Source organism: Tachypleus tridentatus, chromosome 5, assembly GCF_004210375.1.
Source record: "Tachypleus tridentatus isolate NWPU-2018 chromosome 5, ASM421037v1, whole genome shotgun sequence".
Lineage (NCBI taxonomy): Eukaryota > Metazoa > Arthropoda > Merostomata > Xiphosura > Limulidae > Tachypleus > Tachypleus tridentatus.
Genome location: NC_134829.1, coordinates 47,123,195 through 47,140,214, shown reverse-complemented (window position 1 = coordinate 47,140,214; position 17,020 = coordinate 47,123,195). Strand labels below are relative to the sequence as shown.

Genomic DNA, 17,020 nt, shown 5'->3' with positions numbered 1-17,020 from the left:
TGATGGTATAAATACAAGCCTAATTCATTCATACCCTTCGATATTTGCAGAAGAAGTACAACAGAACACCTGTTAGGATGAAAGCCCTGTTGTTGTTGCTTATTGTCGTATCCAGTGCAGTAGCTTTACCGGGAAAATACTTTGTATGGTTCTGGTGCTGTAAGTTAACTTTTGGAAAAATAATTAATTTCAGTATTATCCGTAGCGTCACTGATACTATAGTAGATGTGGATCTGCGTACAGCTTTAAGGAGTAGTTTATAACCATCGGATATCTTACAAGTGATGTATCCGCACTGACAGTACATTTTATTATCTTTGTAGTTTGAAACTTACGTAGGATGTTTGTCTGTATTAGGAGATAAAACACTATTGTAGGAGCTTCGGTTTTAGTATGTATAACGTTCCATTTTCTAGATAAACTGGTGGAAAAAGTGTTACAAATAATAAAGACAACACCTTTGTGTGTAAAAATGTTCAACGATCTTATACAAAACGTGGCCCGGCATGGCCTAGCGCGTAAGGCGTGCAACTCGTAATCCGAGGGTCGCGGGTTCGCGCCCGCGTCGCGCTAAACATGCTCGCCCTCCCAGCCGTGGGGGCGTTATAATGTGACGGTCAATCCCACTATTCGTTGGTAAAAGAGTAGCCCGAGAGTTGGCGGTTGGCGGTGGGTGTTGATGACAAGCTGCCTTCCCTCTAGTCTTACACTGCTAAATTAGAGACGGCTAGCGCAGATAGCCCTCGAGTAGCTTTGTGCGAAATTCCAAAACAAACAAACTTATACAAAACGCCTTTGTACATATGAATCCCCAACGATCTTATATAAAATGCTTCAATGTGTAAAAATATTGTATAATCCAATAGAAAACATTCACTTTCGTATGCAGAATGTTCCATTATTCTATATGGAACATCTCATTGTCTGAGAAATGTTCCTCGAATCTTTTGCAACGTATTCCGCTGCCTGAGAATCAGCATTCTTCTACATTTCAGGGCGCGGCATCGCCGAGCGTGTTAAAGCGTTCGACTCCTAATCCGAGGGTTGCGGGTTCGAATCCCCGTCGCGCGAAACATGCTCGCCCTTTCAGCCATTGGGGCGTTATGATGTGACGGTTAATCCCACTATTCGTCGGTGAAAGAGTATCCCAAGAGTTGGCGGTGAGTGGTGATGACGAGCTGCCTTCCATCTCGTCTTACACTGCTAAATTAGAGACGGCTAGCGCAGATAACCCTCGCGTAGCTTTGCGCGAAATTCAAAACAAACAAACTATATTTCAGGTTACAATATGTGTGAATAGTGTAGATGCGAACATTTTTATTTGTGCATAATTTTTTGGTCTATTGTATATATTTTTTAAATAAAATTATTTAGTTTAAAGCTAAGGAAGTATTTATTTTGCTTACTTGGTAAAATGACAAAACGAAACTAAAATATTTTCACGTCATATCTGTAATACAGTATTTTTACTTGTGACTGCATTATTCCTATATTTTAAATGTTTTCACACCGTGATTATAATAGTTCTGTGACTTGTGAATGGATTATTTCTGTAACTAAGGTATTTTCATATCATGACTGTAATATTTCTGTTTCTAGATGCACCTGGTAGCGTAAAAACACAGTTTGAAAGCTGTTTACAAAATCTGCCTGTGATGGTAAGTTATCCTAGTTTTGGTTGTTTCGGAAGTCCTAAAACTTACTATTGGTGCGTGTTTTATATTTCTGACTACTCAATTTTGGGATTAAAAGCCAGTCTGTAGCCAAAGCTGTTTAGTGAGTACATACAAATGATAAGCTAAGTGATAAAAATACTGATTTTTACCATACAAGCTGTTTCTCGAAGACAGGATCTCTCTTTTGCTAAATTCCTTGCAAAGCTATTAAAGGACAATTTGTGCTAGCCCTTTTGAAGTGATGGGCTACATAGCAAACACACTCACCCCCCAGCTCTTGGAATACTCTTTACTAACGAATTGTGGAATTGAAGGTCATATTACAACGCCCCAATGGCTAAGAAGACAAGCATGTACGGTGACAGGGGCTTTTAACGAAACATCTATCGCATATATCAGAAGCTATATAATAAAAACGTTCAATAAATGAAAATAGGAATAACAACATTATTTTTAGATCCTGATGCTAGTAAAATATATTTTTAAACAGCTAAGCTCAAATAATTTTTTCTTTACTTAGAAGCTTAAACGTCTGTGTGTGTTTTTGTTCTCTACACAGTAGGCTGTATTCTGTCCAATATGGGAAACCGGCCCATGGAGTTTAGCATTTAACTCCATAAACTTACCACTTACACCTTGAGAAACTTGTATTTGTGGTACTGAGCCTTCTTTCCATCTGGTCTACTTGGCAATTATTTTGTGGTAGTTTTTATTTTGTAGTTTAAGATACACAACTTAAGAAAGTAAGTCTTAACTACCAAATTTCGAAAAAAATTATATAATCGATTTAAGAGAAACTTGAAATGTAAAGAAAATTCTGAAATAGAAAAAACAACAATAACTATAGATGAAAATGTCTGTTTTTTTAAGTTTCATCATATTACACTACAATAGGATTACACTAATATTTATTATACTATTTTTATTTTATTTTTACTAGGCCGGAATTTTAAAGTAGAATAGCGTTTCTTACGTTTCCAAGATACATTTCTCTCAATAAATAAAGGCCACCATGTCAACTGACCTAATATTCCCTCGATGAAACGAATCCTACTTCGCTAGTTTTGCAGTGTGTGGCCATTAAACGTTTAACGTTTCATTTTGCTCGTGAATTTCAATTCGCCAAAACCTCTCCAAGGTTAGGCAACTTTTAAATAAAAAAACAACAACACAACATTAAACCAGTTTGAATATTAGGTTTTCTTTTTTTGCGTGCAAAGTCTATAATTGCTTCGTGTGTTTCAGGTGTTTGGCGTAATGCAAAACTGTTCTCAGGAGCTTCGTCCCAATCTCACAGAAGCACAGTTTCAACAAGAGATATGCGCAAATGTCTCTTTACAGCATGAGGTATGATATTCATATATTCTTAAAATAAGTTTACGTTATTGGCATGAGTGGTAACAGAATGCCGAATATTGCTTTACTGTTTTGTTTTTTGTATTTTTTAAAATTATATTCAGTTAAGGCTGTTTTTATTTTGTCATTACAATCACACCTAATTTCCAAAGACAAAGCTAATGAAACGGCGAGAGTTAGGGTTAATGGTTCTCGAAGGACTTTGTTTAGAGGAGTGTATGTTTTCTTATAGCAAAGCCCCATGGGGCTATCTGCTGAGCCCACCGAGGGGAATCGAACCCCTGATTTTAGCGTTGTAAATCTGGAGACTTACCGCTGTACTATCGGTGTGCGTTGTTAAGAGGAACAAAGAAATAAAAGAAGAGAGTCCATTTCTCAATGTTGAAGATAACTTCTGTTTTCTAATGTATATATCATCGTATAGAAAACATCTATATTTCAGTCATAAAAAACACCACCATAACATACTGTCATTACCCAAACACTTCAGTGAAATAAACTGCAGGTTAAACAAAGTCCCTGTTAGTACATCATATAAGAAAAATTTGTATTTCAGCCACGATCCACATACGTGATACGCCACCTAGTGGTTACACTGCAGAAAACATTACAATGAAATAAATAAAACTGTAAACATAATTTCTGATTTGTAATATATCGTGCAATGTATTAATTTGGAACTAATCTAAATGCCTTAAGCTATCCAAACCTCATGAGACATTACTGGATTACAACAGGGGTACCTAACTGAGAAAAATTAATTACAATCTCAATGAGTAGACATTAGAGAAAGCATGCAAAATTAGTTACACCGACCACGAGGTGTTGATTTATAATTTCGCTTTAATTATATATTTTGATTTGATAGAGAATAATATTAATATTAAAAACATTGATATTTTAGCCATAACACACATAATTAACACAGCACAGAAAGAATTACCACTGCAGAGAGGTAAAAAGCTGTGGGCTTTTAAATATCTACGCGTACGTATTACCTTCTTACTTAGAAGTGATAAACCTAAGTGCGTTATTGTATCAGGAATGACACGAGTGCTAAGGTACACGCACACAGTGGTGGCACTACAGGAGGGTAATTGCTCAACCAATTTTCTTTTTGTCGCCCAGTTTCCACCACAATTTAACACTACGTAAAAGTAATGTGTACAACAACAAAACACGTTCTCACACGCACTATCGTTTTACAGTGTTTCTTTTCTTTATTGTATGCTTTGGTTGCTTGGTTTTTGATTTCCGCACAGAGCAACACGAGGGGCTATCTGCGCTAGCCGTCCCTCATTTGGCAGTGTAAGATTAGAGGGGAGTCAGCTAGTCATCACCACCTACCGCCAACTCTTGGGCTAGTCTTTTACCAACGAATAGTGGAATTGATTGTAAAATATAACGCCCCCCCTCGGCTGAAAGGGTGAGCATGTTTGGTGTGACAGGAATTCGAACCCGAGTCCGTCAGATTACGAGTCGAGCGCTCTAACCACCTGGCCATGCCATGCTTCTTGTATGCTAGAAGTCAACCAAATATACTATATTATTGGTAGTATTGCACTAAATAATTATTTACTTAAATAGTTTCTTTGTTTGAATTGAAACACAAAGCTACACATTGAGCTATCTGTCTTCTGCCCACCATGAGTATCGAAACCAAGTTACTCGCGGTATCAGTACGTAGACATGCCGCTGTGCCACTAGGGGGCTATTTAGATAGTACTCGAGAGAAAGAATACCGAATAATAGCATGTAAAAACAAAACAAATCTCATAACTATCACAATATTTCTGGCTTTCTAACTGTGCCACAAACGTTGTTAGAATTTAAGCAAATCAGTATGTTTCCCGCAGGAACAAAAGTAAAACTGAAACTAAACATTGTCTATTGAGAAAAAAAGAATGTAGAATAAAGGGGGAACCGGTGTTTTTCTATTGGTTATACATAATACAGGATTAAAAGTGAGAGAAAACTATTGGCAAGTTCTGAAATGAAGGACTGACAGGTGGGCGGGGTAAAAGGGGTCTGGTTTTCAGTTCAGTAGCTCTAACTAATTAAGATTGAAGGCTATAAATGTAAAACTTTGCCTGTTTGTTTGTTTGTTTTGGAATTTCGCACAAAGCTACATGAGGGCTGTCTGCGCTAGCCGTCCCTAATTTAGTAATGTAAGGCTAGAGGGAAGGCAGGTAGTCGTCACCACCCACCGCCAACTCTTGGGATACTCTTTTACCAACAAATAGTGGTATTGACTGTCACATTATAATACCCTCACTGCTGAAAGGACAAGCATGGTTGGTGTGACGGGATTCGAACCTTCAACCTTCATATTACCAGTCGGGTGTATTAACCACCTGGTCATGCCGGGCCCATCGTAAAGGAGACACAGTTGAAAATAAAGGAATTTTTTTTGGAAGCATTAAACTTCTTAAAGACTTTTCCCCGGATCCTAAATGAACAGACCGGTATGACCAGGTGGTTAAGGCACTCGACCCGTAATCCGAGAGTGTCAGATTCGAATCCCCGTCACACCAAACATGCTCACCCTTTCAGTCAATGTGACGGTCAATCCTACTATTCGTTGGTAAAAGAGTAGCCCAAGAGTTGGCGGTGGGTGGTTATGATTAGCTGCCTTCCCTCTAGTCTTACATTGCTAAGTTAGATATGGCTAGCGCAGATAGCCCTCGTGTAGTTTTGCATGAAATTCAAAAAACAAAGCAAACCAACCTAAATGAACGACTGTGTGAAGGATCCAAAAATGCCAAATATATGCACCACAGTGTACAAAATGCTAGTTTGGATGTCCTCAGTGATATTATTTTGGAAAAAACAAGAGAAGAAGAAAATACATGCACCTAAACAAAAAACCTGAAGAATTTAAAACAATGTTGGGAACACGATAGTTTTGCAAGGTTATTGCAAATATATATTTATATTTAGGTTATATTTAGCTTTAATGGAAATTGTTAACATAACGTTTTAGGACAACGCGTGACCGATTGATCCATCTCGGCTAATCCATCTTATAAATTAAAATAATTAAAAATGATCAAAACCAGTCTTTATCATTCATATACTTATCAAGCGTTTTTCAAAATTCGCTTAAATTTACTGCTTCCACAACAACCGGAGGTATCTCATTCCAAAGGACAAACACCCTGTTAAACAAATGAAACTGCTTTAGCTTAAAATGACTTCAATCCTGCCAAAGACTTATGCTTTTGTCCCCTAGCCCTAATAATTATGAAAATATAATAATAATGTATCAACACTATAATACAGTTAATTTACAATCTTAAACGCTTCAATCATGTTGTCTCTAATCCCTCTTTTTTCTAGAAAAAACAATTTGATAGATTTCAGCCTCTCCTGGTAAGACAAACCCTTCATCCTCTGGCACCATTCTAGTAACCATCTTCTGAATCCTTTTCAACAATTCAATGCCTTTTGTGAGATGAGGCACCCAGGACTGAAAACGATACTCCAAATGTGGCCTAATCACTAATATATACAATGAAATTGTAACATCTTTAGAATTTATTCGATATTTATATAGACACAACTTATAATCCTATTTGTCTCACACCAGCTCCAGCACACTACTTGGATAGCCTTAGAGATTGGTTGACTATTACACCAAATTATTTTCCTTCATAACAATGTTTAGGTTATTCCCATTGAAATTATACTTACAATTCAAACTATGATAAGCCATGTACATTATTTTGCATTTTTCAATAAAATAAACCCATTTAGCATTTATTTGCCCAACTCACTAAATGATCTAAATCCTTATGTAAATCAACAGTATCGTCTTCACAACTAGCAAAACTCAGTACTTTAATATCATCAGTAAATGTAAGTAACTTGTTGATAATTTCTTCATCTATGTTATTGATGTAAACCAAAAGAGCAAAGGTTTTAAGACAGAGCCTTGAGGTACCCTACTTGTGACAATGCGTCATTTGTAACAACTTACTGCTTTCTTCCATCCAGCCACTCCTCTAATTAATTTGTTAACTTGTTCTCAGCACATCTACAGACATTTTTACAAGGTTTTTATGTGATATCTCGTTAAATTCTTGCGAGGTTTCACTATTATACTAAATTTTTGTAGCATGTTGACATGAGACAGAAATCGAGACCGTACATTAAATGTCCAACTCATTTTGGCGCAACTTGTCCAGATATTCATATACTGTATCTTGTTTCTGTAAGACATCTTACATAAAACAAAAGAAGCCTTAGATATGCAGGAATCTTCCAATTTAGGTTGGTTAATTGAAAACAGTAGATCTCATTAAGAGTCTTCTAGCAGAGTTGTAAATCTACAGGCGTGATGAGAAATCTGCACATTATATCAATGTCATTGTGACATTGCCACAATAAATTACCTGAAATGTTGCCTCCTATGCCAGATACCGAGCTCCACGACTTGAAACATAGACGACTTTGTAGTTCTAACAGCACTTGAGAAGTTGGGCGCCATTACAAGATTAAACTGAAATGAAACGAGCCAAGTCATCTTGTACCCAAAAAATAGTTTTCTCTTAGAACTAAAGAAACGATTCAGTGAGGAAAACCTCCCAATGTTCTATTTCCTGTCAGCAACTAATTCCAAATCTGAAGGAAAATTCATCTATTTTAAAACTATTAAACCTCTTGCAGCCCGTTTTAGAATGAGTTTTAAAGACATTCAAATGGAAACCAGGCAAGCTATTGGAGTAAACAAGCATTCAAGTGCGAAATTTGGAGAAGCCAAGGAGTTCGTTAAAATCTCAAACTCCTGTTTTTGGCTTTTACACAATTTAACAAAGTTATAAATACACCAATCACTCTTTCAGTTAGCACATTTGGCTGCGAAAGTTGCTTTAACAAACTAAATTTGATACAAAATCATCTCAGAACCAATACGGCAGCTAAAAGATTCAAGAAACCAACAGAAATTAGCGTAGACAAAGAACGTGCTCTTTTCATTGATCATTATCACGTTGTTGACAGAATTGTTAACGTTGATTTAATGTCGAAGAGAAGAATGATTTCTGGTTTTTAGCTGTTATTTACCAAACCACTTTTAACAGGAGTTGTTATCCTTCCACTCACAAAAATGTTAGATATACTAGAATCGTCAGAAACGTTCTGATCCTTTCCAAGTTTTGTGAGTATTTGGAGCTTTAAAATTAAATATAATGTACTTTTAAAATTCATTGTTACTTCAATGTAATTAACCTGCCAAAGTACGCTAAAATTTCGGGGTGATAACGAATCCCTTTAAAATTACAAGCAAGTGTAAGATGTCTTGTGTTGCCCCAATTTTTTTTATATTAGCGCTGCCATGAAAATGAACGCTGCTTCTCTTGATTCAAAGTTTTAGTTAATTATTTTACTGTATTGCATTCAGAATTATGTTTAAAAGAAATATGTATTTCTCATATCATGACACGCATTTTTACCATATGTTAGGAAATTTTTAATTCGAAATATTTTACGATATACTTATATAATTTTTTTTCTGTTTATTTTTCACCTGATTAGACAAGAACGTGCATTGGAGTAAACGCTCTTACTCAACTGGTGAGTTTTTATTACAGAATATTTTTTCTTTAAATTTCATTCATGTGTACACTAAATCAGTAAAAATTCTTGGATCCAAAACTAAGGAAGTAACTTACAAAAGAAAAGCTAAGTTTAAAGTTGAAAAATCGATAACTTAAAGCACTTTGCTAGTGAAAATATGCAAACTTTTTATGATTCAATGCTATTTTGACCTTTAAGATGATTTCTCGTAGCAAAGAAGCTAGAGGTTCATTGTTTTGAGAAACTATATTTAGTTGTCATTATAATAGAATTTTGAGATTTCTCTTACACAGTAATATTATTGGCATTATTTTATAGTTTTATAAACAGTTTAACTCTATAATTAGAGTTGATGAAAGTGTTTTTAATGAGAAGAACACGTATATTATAATACTTTTGAAAGTACACAGATGTGGTTAGAACCTTAAATAGTTTATCGATTTGAAGTCTATTAATATAGAATAAATGCCTTAATTGTCTTTTACGATCACAAGGACTTCTTCAGCGAGATACGACTTTTGTTTTCCTTCAAAAATTAAGCTTTTGTTCAAGACAATAACTGAAATGTAAACAAAAACACCAAAGCTAAGCGGCCCTAACGTATAGATTACAAAAGTACAGGTTTTAGATATATGACTTTTGATATACATTGGCATCGTTCTAGATTGTCTTACTTTAAGATTACACTATAACTATATGACTTACGTATAACACTAATAATTTTGCGGTTGTTTTACATTCGATAGCACTAGTTCTGTTTCGTGGTGATTTATTATGTACAACGCTGGTATTTTTTTGGAATGACTTACTTTGGATCTCACAAGCACTGTTGTAACTGTCGTAACTTGGGTCACATTAGTAGTGTTTTGGGCAGACTTACCTTGGATCACACTAGTGCTTTTTAGGATTGGCTTTCTTTCTATTAAATTAGTGCTGTTTTTGGTTGACTTACATTAGATCACATTAGTACGCTTTTAGTTGTTTTACTTTGAATCACACAAGTACTGTTTTAGTCTGTCTTACTTTGAATTACACAAGTACTGTTTTACTCTGTTTTACTTTGAATCACACAAGTACTGTTTTAGTCTGTCTTACTTTGAATCACACAAGTACTGTTTTAGTCTGTCTTACTTTGAATCACACAAGTACTGTTTTAGTTTGTCTTACTTTGAATCACACAAGTACTGTTTTAGTCTGTCTTACTTTGAATCACACAAGTACTGTTTTAGTCTGTCTTACTTTGAATCACCCAAGTACTGTTTTAGTCTGTCTTACTTTGAATCACACTAGTAATGTTTTAGTCTGTCTTACTTTGAATCACACAAGTACTGTTTTAGTCTGTCTTACTTTGAATCACACTAGTAATGTTTTAGTCTGTCTTACTTTGAATCACACTAGTAATGTTTTAGTCTGTCTTACTTTGAATCACACAAGTACTGTTTTAGTCTGTCTTACTTTGAATCACACTAGTAATGTTTTAGTCTGTCTTACTTTGAATCACACTAGTAATGTTTTAGTCTGTCTTACTTTGAATCACACAAGTACTGTTTTAGTCTGTCTTACTTTGAATCACACAAGTACTGTTTTAGTCTGTCTTACTTTGAATCACACAAGTACTGTTTTAGTCTGTCTTACTTTGAATTACACAAGTACTGTTTTACTCTGTTTTACTTTGAATCACACAAGTACTGTTTTAGTCTGTCTTACTTTGAATCACACAAGTACTGTTTTAGTCTGTCTTACTTTGAATCACACAAGTACTGTTTTAGTTTGTCTTACTTTGAATCACACAAGTACTGTTTTAGTCTGTCTTACTTTGAATCACACAAGTACTGTTTTAGTCTGTCTTACTTTGAATCACCCAAGTACTGTTTTAGTCTGTCTTACTTTGAATCACACTAGTAATGTTTTAGTCTGTCTTACTTTGAATCACACAAGTACTGTTTTAGTCTGTCTTACTTTGAATCACACAAGTACTGTTTTAGTCTGTCTTACTTTGAATCACACAAGTACTGTTTTAGTCTGTCTTACTTTGAATCACACTAGTAATGTTTTAGTCTGTCTTACTTTGAATCACACAAGTACTGTTTTAGTCTGTCTTACTTTGAATCACACAAGTACTGTTTTAGTCTGTCTTACTTTGAATCACACAAGTACTGTTTTAGTCTGTCTTACTTTAAGTCACACTAGTACTATTTTTGCTTGTTTTACTTTATGTCACACTAGTACTGTTTTAGATTTTCTTAGGTTTAATACGAATCTCTTTGAAATTGATTAACGCCCAAGATGAGTATATTTACTGGACAAAGGAATCCACTCGGCTTCTTAGATCGCAAAGAACTCTTTTTATACACAGTAATAATACTTTGTTGTATTTGGACACATAGTTTCAGCACGGGGTCTTGTGTTATAACTGATTATATGTAACAAGCGTTGCTTTTTGTTTGTTTCAATTTTTGTTCTTAGATTACAATACAATTTATTAAATGGAAAGGTCATCAATGCTCCTGTTACTATGTGTACCTTAGAAACTCTCGTGTCCAAATTTGACAGATTATATTGGAGGTGTTTCAGATGTATCACTTCTTCGTTCGATTCGAAATCAACAGCTTACCCATTATACTGCCACTTTGTTACCTTGATTGTTATTAAACATAACACTTAACACTTACCAATCTACAACATAACACTTAACACTTACTAATCTACAAATAACATTTACAAGTTATGTTGTCAAGTAGAAATATTTTATGTGTTAGTTATTCTCAAGCGTAAACTCAAAGGTAGATGGTAAACATGATAATTTGTTGTCCAGAAAATTATACAAAGAGGTTAGTTCTTGTTTATGTGAATTATTTTAATCGCCAAACATTCTTCTTTATAAAAGTTACCTACGGTTATAAAAAGCCAGTTCATATGTACTAATATTATATTACATATATATCCAAGTAGAATTATCGCTTGTTCTGTCCATATAATGAGCAGTATTGGGATCTCTTCCACATGGACACTTAAGTAACTGATAAATAATTAATCATAACAACTTACGACTGTGAAGTAATCCACTATAGGCATGGGAAGAAATGTTTTTTGTTGTCGACTCTGTGTAACTTTTAACAAGTATTCTAGATTTCATGTTATTCTCTGTGTAGCTTCTAACAACAATTCTAGTCTTCAAGTTATCCTCTATATAACTTTTAACAAGTATTCTAGACTCTAAGTTGTTCTCCGTGTAATTTCTAACAAGTTTTCTAAACTTCAAGTTGTTCTCCGTGTAACTTTTAACAAGTATTCTAGACTCTAAGTTGTTCTCTGTGTAATTTCTAACAAGTTTTCTAGACTTCAAGTTATTTTCTGTGTAATTTATAGAAGAATGAATTTTCTGAAGCTGATTATTTCAAAACGGAAAAATTTGAGGTGAGTTTCAAAATAAGCAAATTATTAATTCATTAAAGATTGTTTAAAAGACACATAAAGCACTTGTATTTTACATATTAATAACACACATAAGCACTTGTATTTTACATATTAATAAGACACATAAGCACTTGTATTTTACCTATTAATAAGACACATAAGCACTTGTATTTTACATATTAATAAGACACATAAGCACTTGTATTTTACCTATTAATAATACACATAAGGCACTTGTATTTTACTTATTCATTAGACATGTAAAACACTTGTGTTTTACATATTAATAAGACACATAAGACACTTGTATTTTACATATTAATAAGACACATAAGACACTTGTATTATACATATTAATAAGACACATAAAGCACTTGTATTTTACATATTAATAACACACATAAGCACTTGTATTTTACATATTAATAAGACACATAAGCACTTGTATTTTACCTATTAATAAGACACATAAGACACTTGTATTTTACAAATTAATAAGACACATAAGACACTTGTATTTTACATATTAATAAGACACATAAGACACTTGTATTTTACATATTAATAAGACACATAAGACACTTGTATTATACATATTAATAAGACACATAAAGCACTTGTATTTTACATATTAATAACACACATAAGCACTTGTATTTTACATATTAATAAGACACATAAGCACTTGTATTTTACCTATTAATAAGACACATAAGCACTTGTATTTTACATATTAATAAGACACATAAGCACTTGTATTTTACCTATTAATAATACACATAAGGCACTTGTATTTTACTTATTCATTAGACATGTAAAACACTTGTGTTTTACATATTAATAAGACACATAAGACACTTGTATTTTACATATTAATAAGACACATAAGACACTTGTATTTTACATATTAATAAGACACATAAGACACTTGTATTTTACATATTAATAAGACACATAAAACACTTGTAATTTAGATATTAATAATACACATAAGACACTTGTATTTTACAAATTAATAAGACACATAAGACACTTGTATTTTACATATTAATAAGACACATAAGACACTTGTATTTTACATATTAATAAGACACATAAGACACTTGTATTATACATATTAATAAGACATGTATTTTACATATTGTAGACTAAAGATCTTTCTAACTCAACTATTATAATATTTTTCACCATCATTCTTTGGACTGAGTTATGTTAAACAAAGTTCAGGAACGTGATATTACAGCTGAATTATTACAGTTTTTGTTGTTGTTTGTTTTGAGAAATAAAGTGGAATTTTCTTTAGTTAAAACGTAATTCAGCAGATGTTTTGTTTTCCCTTTGTGTATGTAATTACACAATTGAAAATGTGGATTCACAATGAAATATGATAAAAGCAACACAACTTAATTGACTCTGAATATTGTGACGCCTCATAGGAGTTTATTACACCGTCTAATTATGAACGACATAAACCTAGGTATAATTGTATTATTCCTTTAATACGAAATAAAGAACAATAGTCTTAACACATTTATTATCATTCCATATCTTAAGGTTTGTTTTGAATTTTGCGCAAAGCTACACGAGGACTATCTGCGCTATCCGTCCATAATTTAGCAGTGTAAGAGTAGAGGGAAGGCAGCTAGTCATCATTACCCACCGCCAACTCTTGGGCTACTCTTTTACCAACGAATAGTGGGACTGACCGTCACATTATAACGCCCCCACGGCTGAAAGGGCGAACATGTTTGGTGTGACGGGGATTCGAACCCGCGAATTACGAGTCGAGTACCTTAACCACCTAGCCATGTCAAGGAACCGCTATTTTGTTAAATATAAATTCGCATATATTTGGGTAAAAAGTCCCATTGATTCGTTGGAGTAGAACATTGCATTAGGTAGTTTTTTTCTTGCGCTGACCAAACTAATTTGTCGGTTTAATTTTTTTTTAAGTTTCTTTTTCACTTTTATTTCTAGAAGGACCGTAGTCAAAGAACAAGAAAACGGTTTATTATATTTCATAAAGCTATAAAATCATAACGTGTGGATTTTCAAATAGTTGTTTTAAAACATCACTATATCTTTCTTGACCCTGACTATTGTAATTTAGGATCATGTCTTTTTGTTGCTATTGTTTAGAATCTGATTCAGTTACAGAAACTTGCTCTATTCTTTTGGGGTGGGGAATTAGTGTTATTGTTGGGGCTTTTTAACTTTTTCATTTCATCTGAGTTTATCTTGATGAGATCTCAAAATGAAGTTAATTTGTCTCTAGTGACAATTTTCAAACTGTTTATTTAATTTTGCAATATTAAGACTTTTCACTGACGTTATTAGGCTAATTAAATCGCAATATAAAAAAAACACACCATTTTCCCGCACGTTGTAATTTAGACATGTGTACTTGATCTCAATAAATTAATCTCTTTCCAAGGATTTTGCAGTTAATTTGATTAATGTATAATATTTACAGTTAAAAGTAACAAATCATTTATATTTTTGCGGTCTTATGTTTTGGCCAAGTGGTTAAGGCTTTCGACTCCTAGTGTGACGGTCGCGGGTTCGAATCGTGGTCGTACTAAACATGCTTTCCCTTTTGAGCCGTGGGGGCTTTATAATGTTCGATCAATCCCACTATTTGTTAATACAAGAGTAACCCAAGAGTTGGCGGTGGATGATGATGACTAACTGCCTTCCTTCTAGTCTCACGCTGCTAAATTAGGGACGGCTAGCGCAGATGGCCCTCGTGTAGCTTTGCGCGAAATTAAAAAAAACAAACTCTTTTGTTTAAGAAATTCGTTATTGATTTTGTTACATTTCTCCTATTTTTATGTTACAAATATTTCTTTGATTGCATAATAACTTAGGTACCAATCACAAAGTGCAATTGATGTGACTATGTTTTATTAGTAGGAAATGTGCTAAGGAACTGATTACTGTCATTTAAGTGTATTGACATCTGAATTTGGTTTAGAACTGATTATTGTAATTTAAGTGTATTGACAAACATCTGAATTTGGTTTAGGAACTAATTACTGTCATTTAAGTGTATTGACAAACATCTAAATTTGGTTTAGAACTGATTACTGTAATTTAAGTGTATTGACAAACATCTGAATTTGGTTTAGAACTGATTACTGTAATTTAAGTGTATTGACAAACATCTGAATTTGGTTTAGAACTGATTACTGTAATTTAAGTGTATTGACAAACATCTGAATTTGGTTTAGGAACTGATTACTGTCATTTAAGTGTATTGACAAACATCCAAATTTGGTTTAGAACTGATTACTGTAATTTAAGTGTATTGACAAACATCTGAATTTGGTTTAGAACTGATTACTGTAATTTAAATGTATTGACAAACATTTGAATTTGGTTTAGGAACTGATTACTGTCATTTAAGTGTATTGACAAACATATGAATTTGGTTTAGGAACTGATTACTGTCATTTAAGTGTATTGACAAACATCTGAATTTGGTTTATTGTTATGAAAATTTGGGGATGTAATATTTTTTGCCGTGGATTATAAGTGTCTTAATTAAGGTAAATTGTCAAAAATATGTCTTGGAACTTGTGATTAATTATTTGATTGGTTTGTAATACGTCTTATAGCGATGGTTTAACGCTTTAAACACGTAGTCCTGAGTAAGTTAACTTTGGAAAGTTTAACTTTTTTATGTGAAATGTACAATTGTTCTTGGTACGATAGTAATTTTCATTAACATTTTGCATAAAACGTTATTTATGAGCAGTATTTTTCTTAGGAATGCGTTATGGATATAGCAATGGGTATGAGCAGTACAAACGTTTGTAACCAAGGGTTGCAGCCACTTGGAACTCAGAGTGTGATGAATCAGATACCGCAACTATCACAAAATAACCCTACTCTTCCAAGTGGTAGCGAGAGATTTTTACCAGGTTTTGCTAACAGTTTTCAGAATCCTTTAACCACCACTAACAGATTTCAGAATCCTTTCATTAGTAGTAATGGTTTTCGGAATCCTTTACCTAACACTAACAGATTTCAGAATCCTTTTACCAGTAGTAACGGTCTTCAAAACCCTTTCACCAACAGTAATGGTTTTCGGAATCCTTTACCTAACACTAACAGATTTCAGAATCCTTTTACCAGTGGTAACGGTCTTCAAAACCCTTTCACCAACAGTAATGGTTTTCGGAATCCTTTACCTAACACTAACAGATTTCAGAATCCTTTACCAGTAGTAACGGTCTTCAAAACCCTTTCACCAACAGTAATGGTTTCCAATATCCTTTAACCAACAGCAACAGATTTCAGAATCCTTTCACCAGTAGTAACGGTCTTCAAAACCCTTTCACCAACAGTAATGGTTTTCGGAATCCTTTACCTAACACTAACAGATTTCAGAATCCTTTTACCAGTAGTAACGGTCTTCAAAACCCTTTCACCAACAGTAATGGTTTCCAATATCCTTTAACCAACAGCAACAGATTTCAGAATCCTTTCACCAGTAGTAACGGGTTTCAAAATCCTTTCACCAGTAGTAATCAGTATCCACCGACAATACAGAATCCATTCCCTAGTACTTCCGGATTTGTTAACAACTTTGCTGGTTAAGGAAAGTTTAGAACATGATACAAACCTTTTTGTATACGGAGTTTCTTATTTTATTTGGTTCGTAATCTTTTATGGTTTAGAAGTACTTTATCAATTTTTAAATAGCAACACTATATGTACATGAATAAATAAACTGAATTGTTATTACGTATTGTTCAACGTCCCATTTACTTAACTACATAAATAAAACAATACCAAAAAAAGTTTGTTTGTTTTTTAATTTCGCGCAAAGCTACTCGAGGGCTATTTGCGTTAGCCGTCCCTAATTTAGCAGTGTAAGACTAAAGGAAAGGCAGCTAGTCATCACCACCCATCGCCAACTCTTAGGCTGCTCTTTTACCAACGAATAGTGAGATTTACTGTCACATTGTAACGCCCACACGGCTGAAAGG

General features: G+C 33.8%; 1 protein-coding gene across 1 annotated transcript; it reads left to right on the top strand.

Annotated features, from left to right (window-relative positions):
- On the top strand, window positions 1-16,771 carry LOC143251086 (uncharacterized). The gene is made up of 6 exons (XM_076502448.1): window positions 1-159; window positions 1,600-1,658; window positions 2,922-3,023; window positions 8,568-8,606; window positions 11,979-12,026; window positions 15,796-16,771. Exons 1-6 carry the CDS (start codon window positions 78-80, stop codon window positions 16,306-16,308), a joined length of 843 nt encoding a protein of 280 aa, XP_076358563.1. The 5' UTR covers window positions 1-77; the 3' UTR covers window positions 16,309-16,771.
- Window positions 16,772-17,020: the final 249 nt, after the last annotated feature.